Source organism: Typopeltis vanoorti, chromosome 7, assembly GCF_054136105.1.
Source record: "Typopeltis vanoorti isolate ZY-2024b chromosome 7, IOZ_Tvanoo_1.0, whole genome shotgun sequence".
Lineage (NCBI taxonomy): Eukaryota > Metazoa > Arthropoda > Arachnida > Uropygi > Thelyphonidae > Typopeltis > Typopeltis vanoorti.
Window position 1 is genome coordinate 52809473 of NC_143555.1, and position 26924 is coordinate 52836396.

Here is a 26924-nt window from a genome sequence, read left to right on the forward strand (position 1 = left end):
GCAGCTCTCAGATGTGAACTGTAGACTAAAATACACAAACATTATTCAAGAAAAAAATGAAAGAGTTTGAGAACAGAAACCAAACCTTGGAGATTCAGTGGCAAGCCCTGAAGAAAACATTGATTGATTCAGCTAGAGAGGCATATGGTGATTTTGTTTTTCAAGGATAGAAAAATCAGAACTCCATGGTGGACACAAGAAGTTAAAGAGGCAGTGAAGGAAAAAAAGAAAGCATATTGAAAGTTCCTGGTGAATAAGTCAACTTGTGCTCTTAGAGAATACTAAGACAAATGTAGGAAAGTTAAACAATCTGTAAAACTAGCTAAACAAAAGTCATGGGAAGACTTTGGTAAGAACATAGAAAATAAATATCAAGAAGGTGGCAAGTTATTCTGGAGGTTGTTGAAGAAGCTCAGAAATGGAGGAAAGGGTGCTGTAAAAGGAATCAGAGATGATAAAGGTGACATGAAAACAGGAGAAAAAGATATCCTTGAATATAGAGTAATTACTTCGAAAAATTGCTAAATGAAACAAGCAGTGATGACATCACAGTGGTAAAAAAAAACACTGGCCAGGCATGCAGTCAGGAATACATATCAATACTTGAAGTAGAAAAAGCCACCAAAAGCCTGAAATGTGGAAAGGCAGCTGGAGTAGGTGATATTTGACCAGAAATGCTCAAGTATTGAGGTATAAAAGTCTTACAGTGGCTGCACTGCATAGTTCAGAAGGCCTGGACAGAGGGACAAATTCCAAATGAAGGAGTAGAGCTCTCATAGTACAAAAAGAGAAATAAAACTGAAAACTGAAAGTGAGATTACAGAGATATTCTCTACTGAGTGTTCCAGTAATATTTATGCAAGTATACTTGAAAAACAGTTAAGAAGGATTGGGGAAGAACAAGCTGGATTCAGGACAAATAGAGGCTGTCAGAAGCAAATTTTCACGGTATACAACAAATAATTTAGAAACCATGGGAATATAATAAAGATATGTATTTAAGTTTTGTAAATCTGGAAAAGTCATATGACAAGGTGCCAAGAGAGAAGCTATTCAATACGCTAGTTATATGGTGTCAGTGGGACATTATATCAAGCAATACTTAGTCTTTATTTGAATTGAAAGTCAGCAGTTAGAATTGAAGGAAGTACAGGAAGATTTTTTTAATGTTATATCTGGTGTCAGATAAGGATGTACATTATCCCCTCTGTTATTCATTATCTATATGGATCATATTATGAAGGAAAGTAGTATTAAACGTGATATCAAAATTGGAAATGTTAATTTGAGCTCTTTATTTTATGCGGAAGATGTTATACTTCTAAATAAATCTGGTACAAGTCTGCAAGATTCCCCAACTAAATTGAATAACTGTTGAAATAGATGTGGTATGTAGGCAGGGCTGGCCATCTTGGGGGTGCGGTGGGTGCAATGCACCCAGGCCCCATGATCGAGTGGGCACAGTCGGTAAACATTTGCAGAAATGTATTATTTCAAATGTGTTTTGTTTTGTTTTCCTGTGCCAAAATCATTTACAGGTAAGAGGTTTTACAATACATTTATTTCGAATCCTTTAATTTTTACATTCAAAAAATATTTTAGGGCCCCAAAAGGTTTCTTGCACCTGGGCCCCTTTATAGAGAAGGCCACCCCTTTATGTAGGTCAGCAATAACAAAACAAAGACAATGAAAATATACAGAAACATTGAAAATATCAACTGTATTGTAAATGGAGAATCTATAGAACAAGTACAACATTTCGGCTACTTATTCATGATTTTTAATGAAGATGGTAAATTGAATATGGAAATAGACAATAGAATCAACAAAGCTGGTATGGTAGGAAATCAATTGAATAAATTCATATGGAATAAGAGAGAAATTAGTCAAAACACTAAATTAGCTATATACAGGACAGTGTTCAATCCAATTTATCTTATGGATCTGAGAGCTGGGTTAGAAATAAAACACTTGACCAAAGACTAGAGACTGCAGATATGAGAGTCCTGAGAAAGATTAAGTGTGTGAACAGATTGCATTAATTGCAATATATTAAAAACGAGGATATTAGGAAAGAACTTGACATTGTCAGCATCCAGGAATGCGTTAGCAGAGCTAATCTCAGGTGGTATGGTCACTTAAACAGATGGAAGAGGAAAGATTAGCAAAACAAGTGTTCTCTGCCAAGGTTTCAGGAAAAAGACCCAGAAGAAGACCAAGATATAGATGGATTGATACAGTAAAAAATGCCTTAGAAGACAGAAATTTAAAATCTGATAATGTCGGAGTCTTGACAGGTAACAGATTGATTTGGCGGAAAATTGCAGATAGGAAGTTGGTGGTGATGTAATTTTTTCATGTAGTACTATCATATCCTGTATATCCCTTGAGGGTCCATGTCAGGAATTTGATGATGATGAAAGAATGTAGATGCAGCATGGATCGTGGTGATAGCAGAGTGTGTGAATGGTGTTTGAAAGAATTAGCTGAAAATAGATGTTTACAAGTTTATGGTTCAAAATAGACAAAACCTCACAAATGGTTTCATTGTCAACCTCCAACTCTAGTCACTAAGTAAATAGTTGGAGATTGACAATGAAGAAATAGAGCAGTTAGAGGAAGCATGAGGAAGAGCTCTTAAATGAAAACCTTATAAAGCTAGAAGCAGGAGAGGAAGAAGAAGAAGAGAGAAAAGAGGAGAACAAGAAGCTGAGCTCCACCAAAAAATTTAACAGCTGAAAAATTGGCAGAGGTGCTTCTCTTTAATAAGGCAATTTGCAATTTGTTTCTTTGAAGAAATGGATCTTATATATATATATGTCCCCCCCCCCCCCCCGAGTTGCGAACTGCTTGGCCGGTTCTCCTTGAAATCTTGCGACTCGAAAGGGGGGGGGGGTATGCCCGGCACCTACGCCGCCCAACCCCCGAGTTCCCGACTGGTACGCTAGTTCTTCTTGAATTCTGATGACTCAAATTTTGAAAACTCGAAAGTGGGGTTCTTCCCCCCAGCACCTATGGCGCCCAACCCCCTGAGTTCCAGACTGGTAGGCCAGTTCTTGAATTTTGATAACTCAAATTTCAAAGACTCGAAAGGGGGGGGGGGTTCCGCTCCCCCATGTGTGTGTGTGTGTGTGTGTGTGTAGATCGATAGAATGAATAATGCAAACTTTGCTGGATGTTATATGCATATTTTTAAAGAAGATCACACTGCTGTCATCTGACTCCTGAATAATCTGAACCTTCCTTGGGTTATGCACATATAATGTGAACCATTATTATTTTGCCTTGTTGCAATACCTGATTTGAAAAATATGTTTTTGATCTAGTTTGTCCTCACTCCTCTGGCGAATCATCCAATTAATAAAGCAGCAGGCTTTAAAGAATTAGTCCTTCATATGTTTCCAGCTAATTATTATGGTTAGTTCAGAGAAATATTGTACACCCATATTCCATTATTTATTAACTAGAGTACTTGTACACAGTAATTCTGTTATATTTTCAAAATTGTATTATTTCACTGTAACAAAGAATAAAATTGTGAATCAAACTATAAAACAGACCTATAGATTTTAACATTAGGCATGTTAATTAACATATATATCCTTTGGGTTCATATAGTGATTTCCAACTCATGACCTTTTCCACTTACAACTGTATCATCAGAACAGAACCCTGTCATAAGTCAGGGGCTGACTATATTTGTGTACCTCTCATATCCAGGACCTACAGAATTTAAAGGAACATTTGGCAGGGAAGGGAAAGGAGTTGAGTATAAGTCGGGCTGAATTTCTGTTCAGACAACTAACGCGAGTAATTGCTAACTTGTAATTGCTAAAATGTTCGAACATATAAGTTCTTAAGAAGGATTAATCAAGAAAGAAATTGTATTGATTACATTATTGTTTATTCTGTGTCTTCAGATTGATTCAAGACAAAAACATAGAGAGGATTTGATGCTGAAAGCAATCGATTTAGTTTTAAGTTCGATTTAAATGCAATTTACAAAGAAAACTGTATACAGAAGTTTAAAAAATCTAAGTTGTACTGCAGACTCAAGTATACAAATATTTTTCGGATGAAAGGAATGAGCTTGAAAGCAAGAATCAAATCAAATGTTCGAGACTGCATGGCATATCTTAAGAAAATACTGATACTCAGCAAAGACAGCATATAGTGAAGTTGTCTGTAAGGATAGAAATATAAAAAAGTAAAAATAAATAAATCATATACAAATATGTGGTTACTATCTGTTGTTTATAAGATAAATGACATGATATGTGGCCACATGAAATTTCTTTATAGTTTCAAGTGATTTTGTTTATACACAATCAACTTCTTCAAGAATTACTAAATTAAGTACATTAATGTTAAAAAATTGCTTAATTCACGTTACAGTTAGCATTTCTTTTGTTATATTTAATGTTGATCAGATTGCTCAGTCCAAATGCTAGCCCTAACCAACTTTTCCAAAATCTTCACCACCACTTCTGAGATATGTCAGAAAACTCAGACAAAATTCTTAAATTTAATAATTCCAAGTTTTATCTGAGAGTTTTTTAATGAGTAACAAATGCAAAGAAGTGTTCCATGCTTTGTTGTTCTCCATTTTGCTGCTGAATTTTTTTATTATTCTCGTGTTCCTCTAAATGCTTAATCACAGTTTTTAGTGAAGATGGCAAATTATATATGGAAATAGAACAGAATTAGCAAAGTGGTATGGTAGGAAGTCTACTGAATAAATTTAAATGTAACAAGAGAGGAATTATTAAAAACACACTAGTTGTATTCAAGACAGGGTTTAAACCAATTTTAACATAGGAATCTGAGATCTGGGCTAGAAATAAAACACTTGATCAAAGACTGGAGATCAGAGATATGGGTATTCTGAGAAAGTATAGGGAAGTGAAGTGGCATACATGGTAGTATCATATTGAAAATGAGGATGTTAGGAAAAATCCTTGACATTGTTAACTTTCAGGAATGTGTTTGCAGAGCTAATCTCAGATGGTATTGTCACTTAAACAGAATGGGAGAGGAGAGATTAGGAAAATAAGTGTTTTTTGCCCAGATGTCAGGAAAAAGACCCAGAGAAAGACCATTTTCTAGATGGATTGATAAAATAAGAAGCAGCTTAGAAGACTGAAATATAAGACATAATATTGTAGTCTTGATAGATAATAGATTAATTTGGAGAAAAATTGTTGATTGGAAGTTAGCAATTATGTAATGTTTTCATGTAATATCCTATCCTATTCCCTCAGCCATACTAGGGAGATGATTATGACCAAGCTACACGTGTTCACATGGCCAGTTTGTCTGTTTTGAGGGATGAAAACCCAAGTTACTGGAAGGAAAACCCTCTGCTTCGGTATGAGATAGGTTAACTCATCTTTAGTCGAAAGAGACCAGATAAAGGTTCCTCACATCACTGATGATCAGCGAACCCAGGTCTTTCTGACCAGAGGGACTTCGTCTATACTGACTGAGCTACAGAGGCTCCTTTCATGTAGTACTATCATAATATTAATTCAATACACCCCTTGTGGATACATATCAGGAATTTGATAAGATAATGTAACTTCGTATATGAATCTTGTCTGTTACATTAGAGTATGCAAAGGGGGGGGTTCTAGAATGTTCTGATAGCACCTAGAACAAGAATAATATTAAAGCAACTGATATAACCACAAGAAAAAACATATCTTAAAACCCTTTAACCCCCATGTTTCATCAAATTTAATAATGTGTTCTTTTTCTTTTAGGATACATAAAAAATAAAATCAATCAATTTTTGTTCTAGGTGTTAATCAGAACCCCTCACCCCTTGTATAACCACCACATATGAGGTTTCCACATTTTTCTGAACCCTCTACTCCTTTCTGTAAGCATCATTTTACTTCCCAGAATTCTTACATGCTATTTATGTTTGTAATGAGCATTTTATCAGGCTTGAAGCAGACTACTAGCAAAATTAAGAATTGTCTATAAGGGATTCCATAAATAATTTTTAGAATGTATTTAATGCCTATTTATTATTAAAATATTTTGTTGTTAAAGTTGATTAAATATTTTTTAGGATTCTTGCTGCTGCTCACAACAGCTTCAAACCAGATGCTGTTGTATGTCAGTGTGGAGCTGACACCTTAGCAGGTGATCCTATGGTTTCTTTCAACCTTACTCCACATGGAATAGGATCTTGTGTAGAATTAATAGTGTCATGGCATTTACCTCTCCTTTTGCTAGGTGGTGGTATGTTTATCCTTTTTGATATATATATATATGTTCATTATTTACTCGGTAGAACTGTATATAAAAAGGAAATTAAATGACTCTATACCAAGAATGACAAGTTTAATGTTAAGATACAACTAATTTCGTTGAATATATCAACTTCTTCAGGTATCACAGGCAAAGAATTAAATAAAAAATAACAGAGACATGATAAAATACATTAACAGATCTAGTATAAAACACAAGTACATTTAAAAGAGGAATGCGTGCTTGACTTCCAACGAAGTTGACTACGTGCGAGAGCTGGCGTGAGTGCGCCAGTATTGGATAGTGGCAACGTGTGCATCAGAGATATTATAGCTAAGGCTATTGTTAATATGAGATGAATCAAGCGATATTTCTCTAGATTCAATTATTTTTCTTTCAAGTTCATCATAGCACACATGGATATTATAAGTTAGTGGCCAGTCTACGAGGTGTTGGCAGCCCTCATCCAAGTTGATAGAGAAGAGAACATGGCTAGAGAAAGCGCTAGCTCTGGTTCTGTTGTAGGAAATGTCTCTTTTATATTCTTCCATGCGTAAAAGGATGGAACGAAGTTTAGGAAAGGATGGAACTGAGTATGGAACGAAGTTTAGGAAACGTAGTGAAGCTAGTTCTAATGTTGAATTTCTGGAGCATTTTAGCAAGTTTTGGGGAGAGAGCTGATGTATGGTAACGAAATAAAAGCTCTTGGTGGAGAAGAATCTTCAGCAGCAGTTGAGCGGCGGACAGAGAGAAATTTGTTAATCTTCTTAAGGGAGAATCCATTGTTAACAAAAGACCTTTTGAGAAAATTCAGTTCGTAATCAATTTATCGATTACTTATTTATCGTAATCAATTTTTTACAGATGAAACAGAAATTGATTACGAACTGAATTTTCTCAAAAGGTCTTTTGTTAACAATGGATTCACCTAAAGAAGATTAACAAATTTCTCTCTGTCTGCTGCTGAAAATTCTTCTCCACCAAGAGCTTTTATTTCGTTACCATACATCAGCTCTCTCTCCCCAAAACTTGCTAAAATGCTCCAGAAATTCAACATTAGAACTTGCTTCACTACATAGTAGTAGTAGCTGAAATGTTTTACTTGTTCCACAGGTTCTCCATTCACAACGCAGTTGACATTTTCAACGATTCTGACTATTTTCATTGTTGCTGATCTTCATACTACATCTATTACATACTACATCTATCTATTACAACAGTTATTCAATTTAGTCAGGGAATCTTGCATACTTGTAGCAGATTTATTTAGAAGTATAACATTGTCTGCATAAAGCAAAGAGCTGACATTAACATCTCCAATTTTGATATCAGGTTTAATACCACTTTCCTTCATAATATGATCCATATAGATAATGAATAACAGAGGGGATAATGTACATCCTTGTCTCACACCAGATTTAAGATTAAATCATCTTCCTGTACTTCCTTCAATCCTAACTGCTGTTTTACAACTCAAAGGCTAAGTATTGCTTGATATAATGCCCCATTGACACCATATAACTGTAGCATATTAGGGAAGTGTCAGAAGCGGACCACACCACAAACATCACAAAGTGTCTTGAGAGAGAAAAATACACCACTAACATCACATAAATGTCATGAGGGAGAAAAAAAAGGAAATTACTAAGAAATCACAAAGTGTCATGAGGGAGTAAGAAAGGAAATTAGTTAGGGCGTATTTCCAGATCAACAAAACTTAAATAGGTTTGATTTCATGATTTCTCGACTATTTGTCATAAAGTGAAGATCTGATCCTGACAGCCACTATTTGGCCTGAATCCAGTTTGTTCTTCACCAAGCTTTTCTTCCACAATTCTTCTCACACATTTCTCAAGTATACTAGCATAAATCTTACCAGGAACACTCAGTAGGGAAATAACTCTGTAATTCTCACATTCAGTTTTATTTCCCTTTTTATATATGGCTGCTATGAGACAAATTCCAATCATTGGGAATTTGTCCATCTGTCCACACCTTCTGAACCATGCAGTGCAGCCACTGTAAGACTTTTATACCAACCATACTTCAGCATTTCTGGTCGAATATCATCTACTCCTGCTGCCTTTCCACATTTCAAGCCTTTGATGGCTTTTTCTACTTCAAGTATGGATATATATTCCTGACTGTATGCCTGTTGATTGTTTTTTACCACTGTGCTATCACTGCTTGTTTCATTTAGCAATTTTTCGAAGTAATTACTCCATACTTCAAAGATATCATTTTCTCCTGTTTTCATGCCACCTTTATCATCTCTAATTCCTTTTACAGCACTCTTTCCTCCATTTCTGAGCTTCTTCAACAAACTCCAGAATATTTTGCCACTTTTTGATATTTATTTTCTATGTTCTTACCAAAGTCTTCCCATGACGTTTGTTTAGCTAGTTTTAAACATTGTTTAGCTTTCTTACATTTGTCTCTGTATTTTCTAAGAGCACAAACTGACTTATTTGCTGAGAACTTTTGATATGCTTTCTTCTTTTTCCTTCACTGCTTCTTTTACTTCCTGTGTCCACTAGGGAGTTCTGATTTTTCTATCCTTGCAGACACACCACATGCCTCTCTGGCTGAATCAATCAGGGTTATCTCCAAGGTTAGGTTCCTGTTCTCAAACTCTTTCAATTTTCTTCAATAATCTTTGTGTATTTTAGTCTACAGCTCACATTTGAGAGCTGCTCAACTTTTAATTGCTTTAAAATTTTCTTACATGTTATTCTTTTCAATATGAAATTCAATTTTATCCTGCTCAAGACTAAATAGTGATCACTTCCAATTTCAAATCCTCTGTACACTCTGGTGTCCTGCACCAGGGAGAAAACATCACTATCAACAATAACATAGTCAATGAGACTTTTCTTATTCCTTGCCTCTTCTTGCCCATGTGAATTTGTGCACATTTTTATGTTGGAACATGGTGTTAATAATAACCAGTCCATGTTCTGAGCAGAAATCCAACAGGTATTTGCCATTATTATTAGCTTTGTTCTTTTCTCCAAATTTTCCCAAAATATTTTTGTATGTCTGGCAATCACTTCCTACTCTGCCATTTAGATCCCCAATAAGGACCAACTTTTCCTTTTTCATTGTGTCAGTAGCTTTCTCTAGAGCCTCAAACCATTCTTTCACTTCTACCTTGATAAATCATTAGCTATTTAAAAAAAAGAAAAAATTATTGATGTATAATTAAAATAAGACATTCCCATATCTTAGAGAGAAAGATGCAGTTGTTCTGATATAAGTTACTGACATCAACGAAGTAAGCATGTTTCAAAGTGTAGGATGTGGTAGTCTGTATCTATCTATTCTGTGCTGTGCCAAGCCAGATTTTTTAGATTTACTTTGCTAATGTAAAATTGGTGTTCTTGTATTCTTTTTTCTAGAAAGCACTTACTTTGTCCAAAGTAAGAACAATGATAGTTGCAAAGAATTTGGTAGACATCAGGGAGAGCTAGAAGAGACTGTTTCCATCTTTTGAAGATGGAAACCATACTGATAATTTCATATTTAAGAATTTAGGGACACAAAACACGTGTTGAAATGATTATTTTACTAATTATTAAAATAACACTTGACGTTTCGACCCCTGTATTGAGGTCATCATCAGAAGGATACATGTGTATAGGGAACCAAGCTACATGCTCTGGCACTCTATACTGGTAAATTAAATCTACGCTGTTAATTAATCTTTTTCTTACCCTGACCTCTAGCAATAATTAAATAAAATAAAATAAAAATTGAAAAAATAAATAAAAAATAAATAAATAAAAAAAAATCAAATGAATAGATAACTCTAGAGCTTGTTGCTCAAAGTTGTCCATATAAAAGTTAGCTATTCGGGGGGGGGGGGTGAGCCCATGGCTGTACCCTCTTTTTGAAGGCAAAAATTGTTTTGTCACACGAAATATCCAGAGCGGAGTACATGGGCAAAGAAGGCTGTGATGTCATGTGGAAATATGTTCTGTAGGAGCTAGATAGTATCATTGATAGGGACATTGGTGAAAAGGGAAGTTATGTCAAAGCTGACTAATAAATCTTGGTCGTTGAGTGTAATGTTTTTAATTTTGTTTATGAAATGTGTATTTTTTATGTAGGAAGGGGACTGACCTACCAATTCCTTGAGTGTGGCCGCTAATTTTTTGGCTAAGTGGTAATTTGGGCTATTGATTCCTTCAACAATCGGACGTAGTGTGTGGAACGTAGTGTCTGCTTTGTGTATTTTTGGCAGGCCATAAATTCTGGGTGTGCGGGCTTAACGGATTTAATTAATTCAGTTGTTTTCTTTTTGATACATTTCACGGGGTTGTAGTTTACCATTTGGTAAGTGTTATGGTCCGATACCAAATGGTTCATTTTCTCTATGTAAGTTGTCCGGTCTAAAATGACAGTGGTATTCCTTTTATCTGCTTTTGTGATTATAATGTCCTAGTTATTTTTTAGGGATTTAAGGGCCAGTTTTTCCGTTTTGTTTAGGGTGCTGCTTAGTTTTTTGTTTGAATTTAGTATACAGGATGTTTCCATGCATATTTTATCAGCTAGATTAGCAGGGAGGGATCTTAAACCTCTCTCAATATGATAAATGATATCAAGTTTGTTTACTGACCTCGGTGCATTGGCGTAGTTTAGACCTTTCTCCAGCAGTGAGAGTTCATTTCGACATGTGTGTTTTGTGTCCCTAAATTCGTAAATACGAATGCTGATCACTGTGTAACTTTAAAAGAAATACTGATAATTAGTTGATAAGAAGAAAATTAGCCAAGAAATTCTTAAGAAATTGCATTTCTTAAGAATTTCTGCAGCATCCACTGAAAGTTGGCTTTCAATAAATGGGAGTAATTGATTCACCTAATGGTGAGAAGAGGAGTAGAATATCTAAAAAGGATAACTTTTTGTCTCTTTCTGTTTCCATAGTAAATCTGAATATTGTAGGTTGGAATAGATGAAATTCAGCCAGAAATGCTCAAATATTATTATTATTATTACATAACACCTCCAAGGGATCCAAAGACTCATCGAGAGAGGCACCTATTCTACAACTCTGTTTTCACCACTCAATCCACCAACTACAATGAACTGCAACTACACCAATGGCATCTGCTGCTCACCACCACCACTAGTATTTTCACAGACAATCACAAACATCCATCGAATCCCACTGTGTGGGCATGGTGGGATTCGAGCCCACAGCCATTTGGCTGGAGAGTGGATATGCTAACAACTCGGCCAACCAAGCCAGCAGATTTATGCAAGAATACTTGAGAAATGGCAAGTAAAAATTGTGGAAGGGAAACTTGGTGAAGAACAAGCTAGATTCAGGTCAAATAGGTTGTCAGGATCAGATTTTCACTTTAAGACAAATAGTTGAGAAATCTTGGGAATATGATAAGGATTTGTATTTAAGTTTTGCTGATATGGAAAAGGCATATGGAGTTATAGTGTGAAGAACAATCTAGATTCAAGCCAAACAAGTTGTCAGGATCAGATTTTCACTTTAAGACAAACAGTTGAGAAATTTTGGGACTATGACAAGGATTTGTATTTAAGTTTTGTTGATCAGAAAAGGCACATGACAAGGTGCAAAGAGGAAAGTTTCTTCAAAATGCTACAGTTATATGGTGTAGATGGAATATTATATCAAGCAATACGTAGTCTCTGTTTAAGCTGTAAGTCAGTTGATAATGTTAGACTTGAAGGAGGCAGAGGAAGATGGTTTGAGGTAAAATCAGGTGTGCAACAAGGGTGTAAATTATCTCTGCTGTTATTCCATAATCGATATGGATTACATTATGAAGGAAAATGTATTAAATCTGATATTGAAATTGATGATGTTAATCTTAGCTCTTTACTTTATGCAGATGATGTTATAATTGAATAAATCCAGTAAAAGTCTGCAAGATTCCCTGACTGAACTGAATAACTATTGTAATAAATATGGCATGAAAATCAGCAATACAATGAAAATAGGTAGAAATATTGAATACATCAGCTGTATCCTGAACGGTGAACATATAGAACAGGTAAAACATTTCAGCTATTTATGCACAATTTTTAGTGAAGATGATAAATTAAATATGGAAATAGACAACAGAATTAGTAAAGCTGGTATGGTAAGCCATACCAGCTTTACTAATGGGGTATGGTCTGATAACCCAGCTATCAGACACATTATGTGTCTGATAGCTTGGTTACTAATAAAACACTTCATCAAAAAACTGGAGACTACAAATATGAGAGTTCTAAGAAAGAAAAGATTAGGAAAGTGAATAGATGGCATCAATGATAATACCATGTTAAAAATGAGGATATTAGGAAAGAACTTGACATTATTAGTATTTGGGATAGTGTTAATAGAGCTGATGTCAGATGGCATGGTCATTTAAACAGAGGGAGAAGAAAGATTTAGCACAACAAATATTCTTTGCCAGCTGGCATGGAAAAAATTATTAAAATCTGTTGGAGGTACAACAAACCTGCAAATCTAGGCAGCGTCGTCTGATGTCTGATTAAGCTCCGTTACTAGTAGTTGATCAAATTAGACTGCTATTGTTTGTTTGGGCATGTTATATATAAATGCTATTTTAGGCAGATTAAGACTTAGGACAAGACTAGTTTAGCTATTTTCACATCAAATCACATGTGCCTTGAGTGCTATCTTCTCCAATATTTCTCTTTTTTTTTTACTATCATATGCAAGCATTATCATACATGACTTTTTTTTTTCTCTGTCATGTTAAATATTCAAAGTATATATAGAATGCCTTAGGACCAAATTGAGTACAATCATACCCCGAAGTTACGCTGTAGGTGGAACAACAAAAAGCGCATAAGTCGAATTCGCATAACTTGGGGTATAATTTTGCATGTAATTTATATATATACAAACATACAAAATATTAGTTAATTGGGAGCAAAGGTTTACAAAAACATCTATTTTTTTAAGAAATATAATCGTAATTGTAGTTTATCGTACATAAAAGAAAGTTATTTCGATGTTGATGGTTTCATAAAATCTAATAGATTTGTCTGACGGCATAATGTCTTTTTCCTGTCATGCAAAATTTCTTCATAGCAAGCTTGATTTTTTATTCCTTGCCTTGTGGCTACAATTCGTTCCTCGTTAGAATCTATGTCCTCCAAAATCTGTAACACTTTCTTTTATGATTGTTCTTAGTGGATTCCTGTATATCGAACTTCTTTGCTTCAAATTTTCATTCCGCCTTCAAAATCCTTAATAATGTTCAGTATTGTTTCCAAAGTCAATGTTTTTCTTTTTTTGCTAGCTGTAGAAGATTTGGGCTTGCTTCTTTTGGATGACATTATTATTTTTTATGTGATAAAATTTTTATCAAGAACATAACATCAAACAATCGCAAGGCTTGTAGACTATAAAAATTGTGTATGAATGGAGACCACGCGAAACAAGTGCTTGTTCATAGCATGTGTGACACTGGCGAATGCGGCCGGTGCCAGAAAGATACGACTAGTGGTGAGGCGTGAAGAGGGACGGGAATACGTACATATAAGAAACCACGTAAGTCGGGGTATGACTGTATAATATAATCAGTACTGTCTAGGTTACAGGTTTAAATAATAATGTAAACATATTATAATTCACAGCGAGACACCAAAACACAGATGTAGTGAGCAAGGTAAATGTAAATAAACTGAGTTCATGAATATTGTGCATTGGTTGATTCACAGCGGCATCAGATGTAGTGAGCATGTTCAGTGTGTAGATTTACCTTAGTTTAACTCAGTTTCCTATAAGGAAACTATTCAATCAGAAAACAAAATGACAAGGATGAAGAAGGCAATGAGAGATTTACAGTTTTGGTTAACAAAAAAGGAACTGTTTGTTGTCGCACATCTGTCTACATGCAACAAGTTGTTATTGTCTTGTGGGGGTTCCCCCCAATTTTCCTCATTCGTCCCTTAGGACTGGTTGAGGTTGTGCCCTTCAATGAGGGACTTCTAAGTGTTCACGGGGCCTGTTTGCCTGTTCTGAGGGACGAAAAACCAGAGTTTCTGGGAGAAAAAAAAACCTCTACCTCCGTATGAGACTGGCTAACTCACCTTTAATTGAAAGAGACCCATAAAGGTTCCTCACATCATAGATGGGGAATCAAACCCAGGATTTTCCAACCAAAGAGCTTTGTCTATACCGACTGAGCTGCAGAGGCTCACATGCAACAAGTCTACAGATAATAAAGTTGAATAATGATGAATTAATGATAACTGGAGATACATTCATAAGCAAAACTGGTAACAAGGAAGGACTTAAGTTTTGTCTGTTCAGGAATGCACTATATTGGCACAGATAATGTTTGCCAAAAATTTGACTGTCAATCTACCTAGATAGTTATGTTCAACTGTATTTGATAAATTATCTAGTTCAAAACAAACTTTTAATGTATTTTTATTCCCTAGAAGGAGTAGGTAGCACTCTTTTAGTAGTAGTTGTTTTTAAACCTTATAGAGGAGAGTTTGCAAAGCCTGTAACAATGTTCATCAGTGCTATGTGTGGGCAAGTGGTCATGAAGAAAGAATCCTCCTCTTTCATTCCATTTACTTTGGCAAAATGTTGGTAGGTAGAATAAAAGAGGAGGATGATAAGTTGGTTTGGTATGTTTGGTGCTGGATTGTAAGTGAATGTTGACTAGTAGTTGCTCATGTGTTTACATACTTAAGGAAAGAGATAGAAGATTGGCAGCCAGTTCAGAGGAACATTGTCTCTGAAAATACTTTTATAAGAGGCATAAGGCATAAATACAGTGCAACAAATTAGCTGAAATGAGTATATGAGCGGGAGAAATCTTTATTTAACCAGCCAGCTCTCTTCTGGATAGCATCAAGCATTTATAGAGAGAGTAGGGCAGATTTAGGATTTATATAGTGTTTTTTTGAATTGTACAGATGAGAAGTAATTTCTTGAGCTTAATAGGACACCTAGTATTTTAGTATCCAGAGGAGGTTTGGGTGTGATATGGTTATGCCGTGAGAGATGTAATAATCTGAGAAGGGATATCTGATTCTCGTGTAGGGATCTCAGTATTATCAGCAGTGAGAAAAGGTAAAGTGTGGTTTTTCTTGCATGAAATAAGATGGGATTGTGCTTTGGTGGTGGTATCGAAATTGACAAGGTTGTTCTTTTGCCACTGAAATATGGCAAGGAGATCAGTGCTTAAGGCACTGATTATGGAAGATCTTTTAGCTTGGAATATATGAGCACTGCAAGGTTAAGTGACAAAGAGGAATGGAAAATACTCTGATTGGAACAACAATGGATAGGATCTGTAGTTTAGTGATAGCAGGTCATTTATGAATAGGAAAAACAATGTGGACAAAGGTATAAAATATGTAGACTCCAGCATTGGTGGAGAAATTTGCAGAAAGGAAGCTATTGCCAAACACCGATGAGTACTAAAGAGATAATTATTATGGGTAACTTAAATAATCGAAATATTGCTTGGGTATCAGTGAAAACTTGATAAGAATGAAGGAGAATTTATTGAGCTGTTATGTAACAACTTTCTTAAGCAGCATGTGATAATTCGAGGACCAGGAATGTTATATCTGAAACGCCAGAAGGTATCTCCGTTAAGGATGTGACTATTTTGCCACCAGTTGGTGACAGTGATTATGTCATACTATCCTGGAATATAGTTAACTATATGGATGTTCCAATTAGGAACATCCATGAAAGAATAAATAGAATGGGAGTGAAATGGGTGTGCAATCTCATTAAATAAGAGATTCACAAGAAGATGATGTTGAAGGAATATTGTAAGGATAAGAGTGAGAACAGTTATGAAATATGTAAAGCTCAGGCAGAAAAGTTATGAGTATCATACAGAAAGCTAAGATGGTGTATAAAAAAATTTGGGTTGCCTTTAGCCTATATGCATATAGACTAAAGGCAACACAAAAGAATTTTACCATTATGCTACAAATAAAAGAAAGAATGGCTGTGGAAGAATAACTTGACTCAGTGCAGGTGGTGGTCCCCCAGTATCAGAAACAGATGAGGTAGGTTAGATAATGAGTGCTCACTTCACCACAATCTGTCAACCTGGCGTATGTAACATAGTGCACATCATTACTGCTATATTGGATGAAGAGATGGAGGTACTTATTCTAGAACTGTTGCATAACCTAGATAACAATTTGACGTTTAGGACAGCTAGGATATCAGCATGTATGCTAAAGAAATGTTCAGCTAAATTGGCCAGGACCTTGACATGTTTGTATAATTTGAATCTTAGTTCTGGAAAGATTCCACAGGAATGGAAAGAATGTATGATAATCCCATAGCACAAGGGTGGTGCAAAGACTGATGTGTCTATCAACCTATTGGTATCTCTGGAGTAATTGTAAATATTTTAGAGAAGTTGGTAAGAACTTTCATACAGAAATGGGTGAACAAATAAAATATACTTTTCAAGGAACAGTATGGGTTTAGTAAAAGGAGGTCATATTTTATAAGTTAGATAAAGGGAGTGGATGCACTATGATACTGTTAGACTTTGTGAAGGTATTTGATAGACTACATGAAAGGCTGTTGCATAAACTAGGGTATGGGATTTGGAATATATTGGCTTGGGTAAGTTGGTGGCTAATGGACAGGTATCAGAAAGTGGTATATGGAGATGTAAATCTGTCAGATTTAAAGTGACCAGTGGTGTGCTAAGGGATGATATTCCTTAGCACATCTTGATATTCCTTAGCATATTGGAAAGGGGTTAACAGGAGATCTTCAGTTGTTTTCTGATGATGCAAAGATAGACAGGGCAATATGAGGTATTACTTTTTTACTAAACGATTTAAGGAAATTACAATGTCAACTAGGATATACATTAAAATAAATTTTAATATACTTCAATATTTCAGCAATGTCACGTTGCCATTTTCAAGAAACTTAAGAACAAGACACGTGCACGCAGGCACAATAAACAGTAAGTGAGGAAGAAGCAGGAAGCTATTATTTCTCCTAAAGTCCTAATGGGACCCCCTAGAGGGCAATGTTGGTATTCTTGGGCGATTGGGCTGAAGGTCATGCAATGTAGGTTTTCCAAATTTGAGGCGGTCTCATGCAGCCAAATTTGTTGAGGTTTGGATTGTTTCTAAGGGCTGAAGCTGATTTCATGAAAAGCCTTTCATATTTGTATTTACTACGGTGTATTCTTGGCTTTCTTCCGCCATATTGTATGGCAAGTGTCCAGCGCATGGTCAGCAAGACCAAGTGGCTGTATTGGTGAAACTGGATGTAGTCCTTGTGTTCTGAGATTCTGATATTGGCTGTCCTGCCTGTTTGGCCAAAGTAGGACAGCTTACAGCTGCGAGGGACCTGGTATACACCAGGTAGGTCTGGGGGGGGGGTTTGGTCTTTAGTAAAGTGAATAAGGGATGCCAATATTTTATATGGTCTGTAACAAGAAGTTAAGTCATGTTTTTTTTAGGATTTTTGTAATTTTTTCTGAGGTGCCTCGGATATAGGATATGGTGATGGATTTAGAGTAATCCTTGTTGTGAGGGGAGGGGGGTTGTGGTTTACTGGTTTCAATATTTTTTGGATTTTTTTTTTTGGGGGGGGTAGCCATTTGCTGAGAATGTGGTTTAGTTCTGTGGTTAGGGCCATTGTCATTTGAACAGATAAGTTTGGCCCTGTTGTGTAGTGTCTTAATGACTTAATGAAGAGATATTCCATCCACCCATCTTTAGTCCTGGAAGAGAATGGATGTGCAGTTTCGGATACACTTTTGGAGAGTGTTGTCAAAACTTTGACAAAACTCTCCTATTATTCTGCTCTATAAAGTAGAGCAGAAAAACATCAAATTCTTTACACTTTAAATGGTTTGGAAGATTACACCAAACCACTCAAGAAAGAACTGAAAGTTGCTCTGCTTCAATGCCAACTAAATGCTATAGGACCAAGTGACTAAAAAATTACCATCCAGTTGCTTCGACTAACCACCTCTGCAAGATCTTGGAGAAAATGGTTAACTTTCATCTTTTATGGTTTTGACAGAAGCAATAACCCTTCCCCCCCAAAAAAGACACAGTCTGGCTTCTTAAATCATCATTCTACACTAGATCATTTAATTCAACTGGAAGTATCAATTAGAGATTCTTTCCTAAATCACAAGTGCTTGGTATCAGTTTTCCTTGACATGGAAGAGGTGGATAACAGCTTGGAGGTTTGGCATATTTGAAAGATCTACACAGCTTTAGTCTCAGAGGAAACCTTCCTCTCTTTAGTAAAAACTTTATAACTAACTGAATCTTCTAAACCTAAGTGTGATCAACCCTTTCTCAAAGAGGAAGGAATTTCACAAGGTTCTGTATTACATGTCATGTCGAAGTTAACTCGGTAACAGAACGACTTCCTCCAGGTAGTGATGCACACTGTGCAGATGACTGTACTGTATTTTGTCATTTTTGCAATGTGAAGGCTATAGTGAGACAGTTGATCATCTTTCAAACTGGACAGTTGTCATGGATTCAGATCTTCACCATAGAAGACTGCTTGTGTGCGTTTTTGTCATAAATATATCTTCATGATAATCCAAAACTGAGATCAGGACAAATGTTGCAACAGAACCAGAGTTCTTGGGGAGCTGTATTCAATAGGAACTGACATTTCTACCCCATATATGTCAGATATGAATTCTTACCCCAGCTTCCATCTCTTGGAGTGCAGGTAGATATTTCATTGCTCTGCTTATATCAAGCACATATCAGATCAAGATTCATTCTGGATCACAAGTCTATTTTTCTGTCAGAGATTGTATACTCTGATGGTTAGATTCATTCTACCATCTAGCTAAAACTGCAACTGTAACATTTTGAACATCATTTTGTCATTTCACTATCAGTAGCTGTCTTTACTGTATGCAATCAGAATCCCCTACAAACTATCCTGCATGGTCACATTTTTTGTTCATGTTTTTCTGTGAAAATTTGTACAGTACCCGTCTGTTTCTCCAGACAGCATAAATTATACAACATAAAATATACAACAGAACAAACAATAGAACTTGCATTAAATTACATAAAATCCCTTTGCTTTGTGAATAAAACATTTACTAGAAGTTCTAGAATTATGGTAGACAATAGAGCAGAACACTCTGATTCTGTACCTGATTATACATTCTAAATCATTTTCTTTAGCAGGATCTGTAGCTTTCTTCCCAGACAGCACATATTATCTAATCAGCTCCCACAAGAATGTACCGACTGTAATGTTGAGCTGTATGCAATACAACTTGTATTAAATTACATTTTTAAAACAAATACTACCAGAGTTGCATCAGTTATACCAGTTGAAGCTCTCTAGAAGAAGCCATTTAGAAGACTGTGTGTACCTATACATCCTGTGTTCTCCAAAATCCAACATTTGGTCTATTAAAAAAAATGCTCCATGTGGACATTTTTGTTGGAACACAAGCAATGTTAGGATCAAGGAAAATATGTCTGCAGTTAGGTCAGTTTGTTCAGTAAAATGCCATCATCTGCCTATCTCTTACATGAATTACAGGCAGATTATAGGACAAACATTAATATCCCAGTGGCAAATATCATGGCATAGAGAGTGAACAATAACAAGCTATACTAGGTTCACAATGAAATGAAACTGGCAGTCTAGTCTGTGCAGGGTTTGTAGAGAGGAAGTTGTTCTTGCTTGGATCTGCATAGGTCGTATTTTACATGCTCCTTCCTGTTGAAAGGTGATGATATGCCTATGTGTGAATATTGTTCATAATATTTTAATTAACAGCCCTCATTATTTTACCACTTTTAGTAACCTACCTGGCCCTTGATAATCTTGTGCATAAACTGATTTATTGTAAAAATCTACAAGCATATTTGTCAAGTCAGATAAAATATGAGTGTTGAACAGAGGCATATTTTATCCAAAATCTTGACAGATATAGTACATGCTTTTAAATTTTTACAGTAAATCAGTTTATGCACAAGATTATGGCATTTATTAGAACTTATATATTGATTTCATAATACATATATTTTTGAATGTTTAAAAGAATTTTAGTATAATGAAACAGACATTCTGAGCCCATTTTAAAATATAAATGGTGATTTTCACCTAATTATGTAATCCTGTGCTGCTGCTAAATAAATGGTTTAAATACTACTCTCTTCTCCCAATTCAGAAAAGACTATAACATAAGGAGAAGTCACCCTACTTCTACATATTGTTATAGATCCCTTGTTTTGGTCACACAAGCTATTTATTTGAAGCAAGAGAGAGGAACATGAAAGTGACATTATGGCAGTCTAGAAATGTTAGAACCTCCCAGCACACGCTATTTACAAAATTCACGCTGTGGCTTTGGGGGTAATGGCTGTTCATTTTATTAGGAAAAGAAATATGAAAGCTCTTTTATACATGCAAAGAAGAGGGAATGGTGATTTCATTTTTAGTTGAATTGGGTCATCAATCTTTATACTAAGATGCAATATTTAGCTTCATAAAACATAGCATCTCCCCCCCAGTTTGTGATATCCAGTCAGAAATGCACAGTAGACAGATGAGATTGACATTCACAATGATGAAGAAACTTATGTTTTCATTTTGACTTGAATGGTTTTCATTTGGCCATGCTGATTGCAGTTGGATATTAATTGCTGAAATGGATTGAGATTCTCTGTCTTGTTGGTGTTAATAAACAAACATTAACATGAGAAAATGTAGAATGTGTGTTTATATTTTAGACTTTTGATATATTAAAAGTTTCTCCAGACTAAGGCATGTTCTAAATGATCTCGTCAGTCATCATCATGTTATAGAAATATAAGATTTTGGTACATTTATATTATCTCATTTTTTTCAGTCAGATTAGCAAGTTTAGATTACTTCCTCTCCACTCTTTTGATAGATCTGTTTTTTTTGTATTTTTATTTCAGGTGGATATCATCTGCCAAATACAGCTCGCTGTTGGACATTATTAACATCCTTGCTTACTGGAAAAAAATTAGAGTCGGACATACCAGACCATTTAGTAAGTACTTAATACCTTAGATCACTGTTCCCCAAAGTGTGTATGCTTACCCTGGATGACGTGGGGGGGGATGTGCAAAAGTTCTTTCAAGGATAAGACATTTTTGATAAATTTTGATTATACTTATTTTATTTTTTTTACTTTTATATTTTTGCTTCTATATTGTTACAGATAAGTGCAGGTCTATTCTATGATTTAGCTTTTCAATAACTAAAAAATCTAAAGGAAGTTTTAAGCAAAATTTGTCTCTTGGCATACGTTGAATGACTTCCATTGACATTGCATCTTGTTGAAAGTGTGATCTCATTACAACCATGTGGTTCTGACTCATTAAAGTTTAAATTCAAATAGTCAAAATCAGTGGTCAGAACTCACCACTTTTCCCAGAATTTAAATTTCATAAGTTTAATATTTACTGTATGTATATTGAATTCATGTCATGTTGTACCATCATTTTGTATTTGGTACAACATGATATGAATTCAATAACTGCTGAAATACAAATACTAAATACAAAATACAATACAAAATGTTATATTCAGGCAATGACAATCAAGGAAAAGAAGGAGTAGCCATAGTATTCAACACAAAATACGAGACTAATCTTCTTGAATGGTAGGCAGTCTCAAGTAGAGTAATGTGGGCAAATATGAGAATGGGGAACTGGACAATGAGACTTATTTGTGCCTATGGTCCCACAGAAGGTTCTACTAAGGTAGAAGTGGAGGAAGTGAAGACTTTAGAAAAAGCAACTGACATAATGAAAAAGGAAAAGTTTGTCCTTGTTGGGGATCTAAATAGCAGAGTAGGAAATGATTGTCACACATACAAAAATATTTTGGGAAAATTTAGAGAAAAGAGCAAAGCTAATAATAATGGCAAATATCTGTTGGATTTCTGCTCAGGACATGGACTGGTTATTACTAACACCATGTTCCAACATAAAAATGTGCACAAATTCACATGGAGAGAAGAGGCAAGGAATAAGAAAAGTCTCATTGACTATATTATTGTTGATAGTGATCTTTTCTCCCTGGTGCAGGACACCAGAGTGTACAGAGGATTTTAAATTGGAGGTGATCACTATTTATTCTTAAGCAGGATAAAAGTGAATTTCATATTGCAAAGAATAACATGTAAGAAAGTTTTAAAGCGAATAAAAGTTGAGCAGCTCTCAGATGTGAACTGTAGACTAAAATACACAAAGATTATTGAAGAAAAACCGAAAGAGTTTGAGAACAGGAACCAAACCTTGGAGATTCAGTGGCAAGCCTTGAAGAAAACCCTGATTGATTCAGCTAGAGAGACATGTGGTGAAGTTTTCTGCAAGGATAGAAAAATTAGAACTGCATGGTGGACACGGGAAGTTAAAAAGGCAGTGAAGGAAACGAAGAAAGCATATCAAAAGTTCCTGGCAAATAAGTCAGCTTGTGCTCTTAGAGAATACAGAGACAAATGTAAGAAAGCTAAACAGTGTGTAAAACTAGCTAAACTAAAGTCATGGGAGGACTTTGGCAAGAACATAGAAAATAAATATCAAGAGGGTGGCAAAATATTCTGGAGGTTGTTGAAGAAGCTTAGGAATGGAGGAAAGAGTGCTTTAAAAGGAGTTAGAGATGATAAAGGTGACATGAAAACGGGAGAAAAAGATATCCTTAAAATGGAGTAATTACTTTGAAAATCTGCTAAATGAAAGAAGCAGTAATGACAGCACAGTGGTAAAAAAAAACACTCACCAGGCATGCAGTCAGGAATACATATCCATACTTGAAGTAGAAAAAGCCATCAAAGGCTTGAAATGTGGAAAAGTAGCAGGAGCAGACCAGAAATGCTGAAGTATGGTGGTATAAAAGTCTTACAATGGCTGCACTGCATAGTTCAGAAAGCCTGGACAGAGGGACGAATTCCCGATGATTGGAGTAGAGCTCTCATAGTACCCATATATAAAAAGGGAAATAAAACTGAATGTGAGAATTACAGAGGTATATATCCCTACTGAGTGTTCCTGGTAAGATATATGCAAGTATACTTGAGAAACGGTTGAGAAGAATTGTGGAAGAAAAGCTTGAAGAACAAGCTAGATTCAGGTCAAATAGAAGCTGTCAGGATCAGATCTTCACTTTACGACAAATAGTGGAGAAATCATGGGAATATAAGAAAGATCTGTATTTAAGTTTTGTCGATTTGGAAAAGGCATATGATAAGGTGCCAAGAGAGAAGCTATTCGATACGCTACAGTTATATGGTGTTAGTGGGGCATTATATCAAGCAATACTTAGTCTTTATTTGAGTTGTAAGTCAGCAGTTAGAATTGAAGGAAGTACAGGAAGATGGTTTAATGTTAAATCTGGTGTGAGACAAGGATGTACATTATCCCCTCTATTATTCATTATCTATATGGATCACAGTATGAAGGAAAGTGGTATTAAACATGATATCAAAATTGGAGATGTTAATGTCAGCTCTTTGCTTTATGCAGACGATGTTATACTTCTAAATAAATCTGCTACAAGTTTGCAAGATTTTCTGACTAAATTGAATAATTGTTGTAATAGATTTGGTATGAAGGTCAGCAATAAAAAGACAAAGACAATGAAAATAGGTAGAATCATTGAAAATGTCAACTGCGTTTTGAATGGAGAACCTGTGGAACAAGTAAAACATTTCAGCTACTTAGGCACGATATTTAGTGAAGATGACAAAATAAATATGGAAATTGACAACAGAATCAACAAAACTGGTATGGTAGGAAGTCAACTGAATAAATTCATATGGAATAAGAGAGAAATTAGTCGGAACACTAAATTAGCTGTATACAAGAGAGTGTTCAAACCAGTTTTAACTTATGGATCTGAGAGCTGGGTCAGAAGTAAAACACTTGACCAAAGACTAGAGACCGCAGATATGAGTCCTGAGAAAGATTAGAGGCGTAAACAGATGGCATCAATGGCAATATCATATTAAAAACGAGGATATTAGGAAAGAACTTGACATTGTCAACATCCAGGAATGCATTAGCAGAGCTAATCTCAGGTTTATGGTCACTTAAACAGAATGGGAGAGGAACAATTAGCAAAACAAGTATTCTCTGCCAGGTTGTGAGGAAAAAAGGAAGACCAAGATATAGGTGGATTGATACAGTAAAAAGTTCTTTATAAGATAGAAATATAAGATCTGATAATGTTGGAGTCTTGACAAGTAACAGACTGATTTGGAGGAAAATTGTAGATAGGAATTTAGTAATGATGTAAATTTTTCATGTAGTGCTATTATATCCTGTACACCCCTTGAAGGTACATGGCAGGAATTTGATGATGATGATGATATTGAATTCATATGACTAAAAATGTATTTAATCATTTAAAAAAAAATACAATAATTTATTTAATACAAATGTTAAAAAAATACATTTATAATTATTGATTGAATGAAAGATTATAATTTCTCCCAAATTATCTTTGCCTGAGAGGTGGTATGCTGGTGTTACTGAAATTTTAAAAGGTGTATGCAGGTACTAAAAGTTCGGGAAACACTGCCTTAGATACCTAAATTTCACATAATCCTTATGATAGAGTTTTCTTTGAAATTATTTTTGTAATGGGAACTTTTTGTTTTCCTATTGAAGTCCCGTGATGGTTATTTGTTTTTGTGGAATACATTTATTTGCACTTGTAATCAGAGCTACTAAGGCAGGTGATGATGATGAGTAGCCTGTATTTTTATCCATTAGAGGGTGAAAGCTTCACCCATTGTGGGAGAATTGGATCTCTTCTCCCATGGTGACCTAGTCTATCTTAGGAGAGAGTATGCATATTTGTATGAAGATGAAAGACAATCAGAAACATCCATGCCTAGGAGGGATTAGAACCAATAACCTCTTGGCTGGAGAGCAGATATGCTGGCTAGCCAGGCCAGCTTATTAGCAGTAATGCACCATCTTATTGATCTTTTGAGTTGGGAGCTAAAATATATATATTTTACTTTTATAGCATACAAATACAGAGAAAAAAGAAATTGGGAAGGTTGCTAAGAGAATGCAGCATCTCTCAACAAGAACTTAAAAGCCAACATAAATTTACAGCTTTACTTTGGTTAATCCTTGTAGAGAGGCTTATATGCTGGTTAAACATGATAACTAATAATTAAGGAATTGACAGCGTACACTAGAAATATAAATTAAATAAACTTGAATGTATACTTTTCGATATTTCGGCAAACGTCACATTGCCATCGTCTTGGGAACTTAATACAAAGACACGTGCACACAAGTACTACATAACAGCAAATGAGAACCGAAGCTAGGAAGCTAACGTTTTCCTAAACTCCTGATGGTGCCCCCTGGCAGGCTATATTGGTAGTTCCTGGCCTTTGGGCTGAAGTTCTTCTGATAAATGTTTCCCAAATTTGGGGCAGTCTCATGCATCCAAATTTGTTGAGGTTTGGCATGTTCCTAAGGGCTGAGGCTGATTCTATGAATAGTCTTTCATATCTGAACTTGCTGCGGTGTATTACTGTGGCTTTCTTCCATGTTATTCAGTGGCGCGTATCCAGAGCGTGGTCTGCAAGCCCAGAGTGGCTGTACTGGTGAAATCGGATGTAATCCTTGTGTTCTGAGATTCTGATATTTGCTGTCCTGCCTGTTTGGCCAAAGTAGGATAATTTACAGCTGCAAGGGACCATACAGACCACACAGAAAATTGGCATCCCTTATCCGCTCCACTAAAGACCAATCACTTCCCATAGACCTACCTGGTGTATACCAGATCCCTTGCAGCTGTAAATTGTCCTACTTTGGCCAAACGGGCAGGACAGCAAATATCAGAATCTCAGAACACAAGGATTACATCAGATTTCACCAGTACAGCCACTCTGGGCTTGCAGACCACGCTCTGGATACGCGCCACAGAATAAGATGGAAGAAAGCCACAGTAATACACTGCAGCAAGTTCAAATATGAAAGACTATTCATGGAATCAGCCTCAGTCCTTAGGAACATGCCAAACCTCAACAAATTTGGATGTATGAGACTGCCCCAAATTTGGGAAACATTTATCATAAGAACTTCAGCCCAAAGGCCAGGAACTACCAATATAGCCCGCCACGGGGCACCATCAGGACTTTAGGAAAACGTTAGCTTCCTAGCTTCGGTTCTCATTTGCTGTTATGTAGTACTTGTGTGCACGTGTCTTTATATTAAGTTCCCAAGAAGATGGCAACGTGGCGTTTGTCGAAATATCGGAAAGTATATATATTGAAGTTTATTTAATTTATATTTCTAGTGTATGCTGTCAATTCTTTAATTATTAGTTATCATACTTTGGTTAAAATTTGAATATATATATATATATATATATAGATAGATAGATAGATATATATGTTGGAGGTTTTTCCACTTGTTTATACTATAAATTAAAGATTACCAAGAAATTATATACAATGGTACCTTGACTTATGAACTTTTCGAGATACAAACTTTTTTCATATCTCATTTTGACCTCTAGATACAAACCTAGACTCGAGATAAACCGTGATGCTTTTCTTTTCAAATGAACAAATGCCTGTTTTACATTATACATTTTTTTAACTTTTTCCCCTAGTACTAGAAACAGGCTTAATGCAGAGTACATCACCAGC

General features: G+C 35.5%; 1 protein-coding gene across 2 annotated transcripts in view; it reads left to right on the top strand.

Annotated features, from left to right (window-relative positions):
• Positions 1-26924, top strand: part of LOC150104678 (histone deacetylase 8-like) — a 210845-nt gene that overhangs the window by 139538 nt on the left and 44383 nt on the right. For both annotated transcript variants that reach the window (XM_090395875.1, XM_090395877.1), the window contains 2 exons: positions 6077-6249; positions 21196-21290. In XM_090395875.1, the coding sequence (XP_090252001.1) occupies positions 6077-6249; positions 21196-21290 (268 nt within the window). The remainder of the gene's footprint in view (positions 1-6076; positions 6250-21195; positions 21291-26924) is intronic.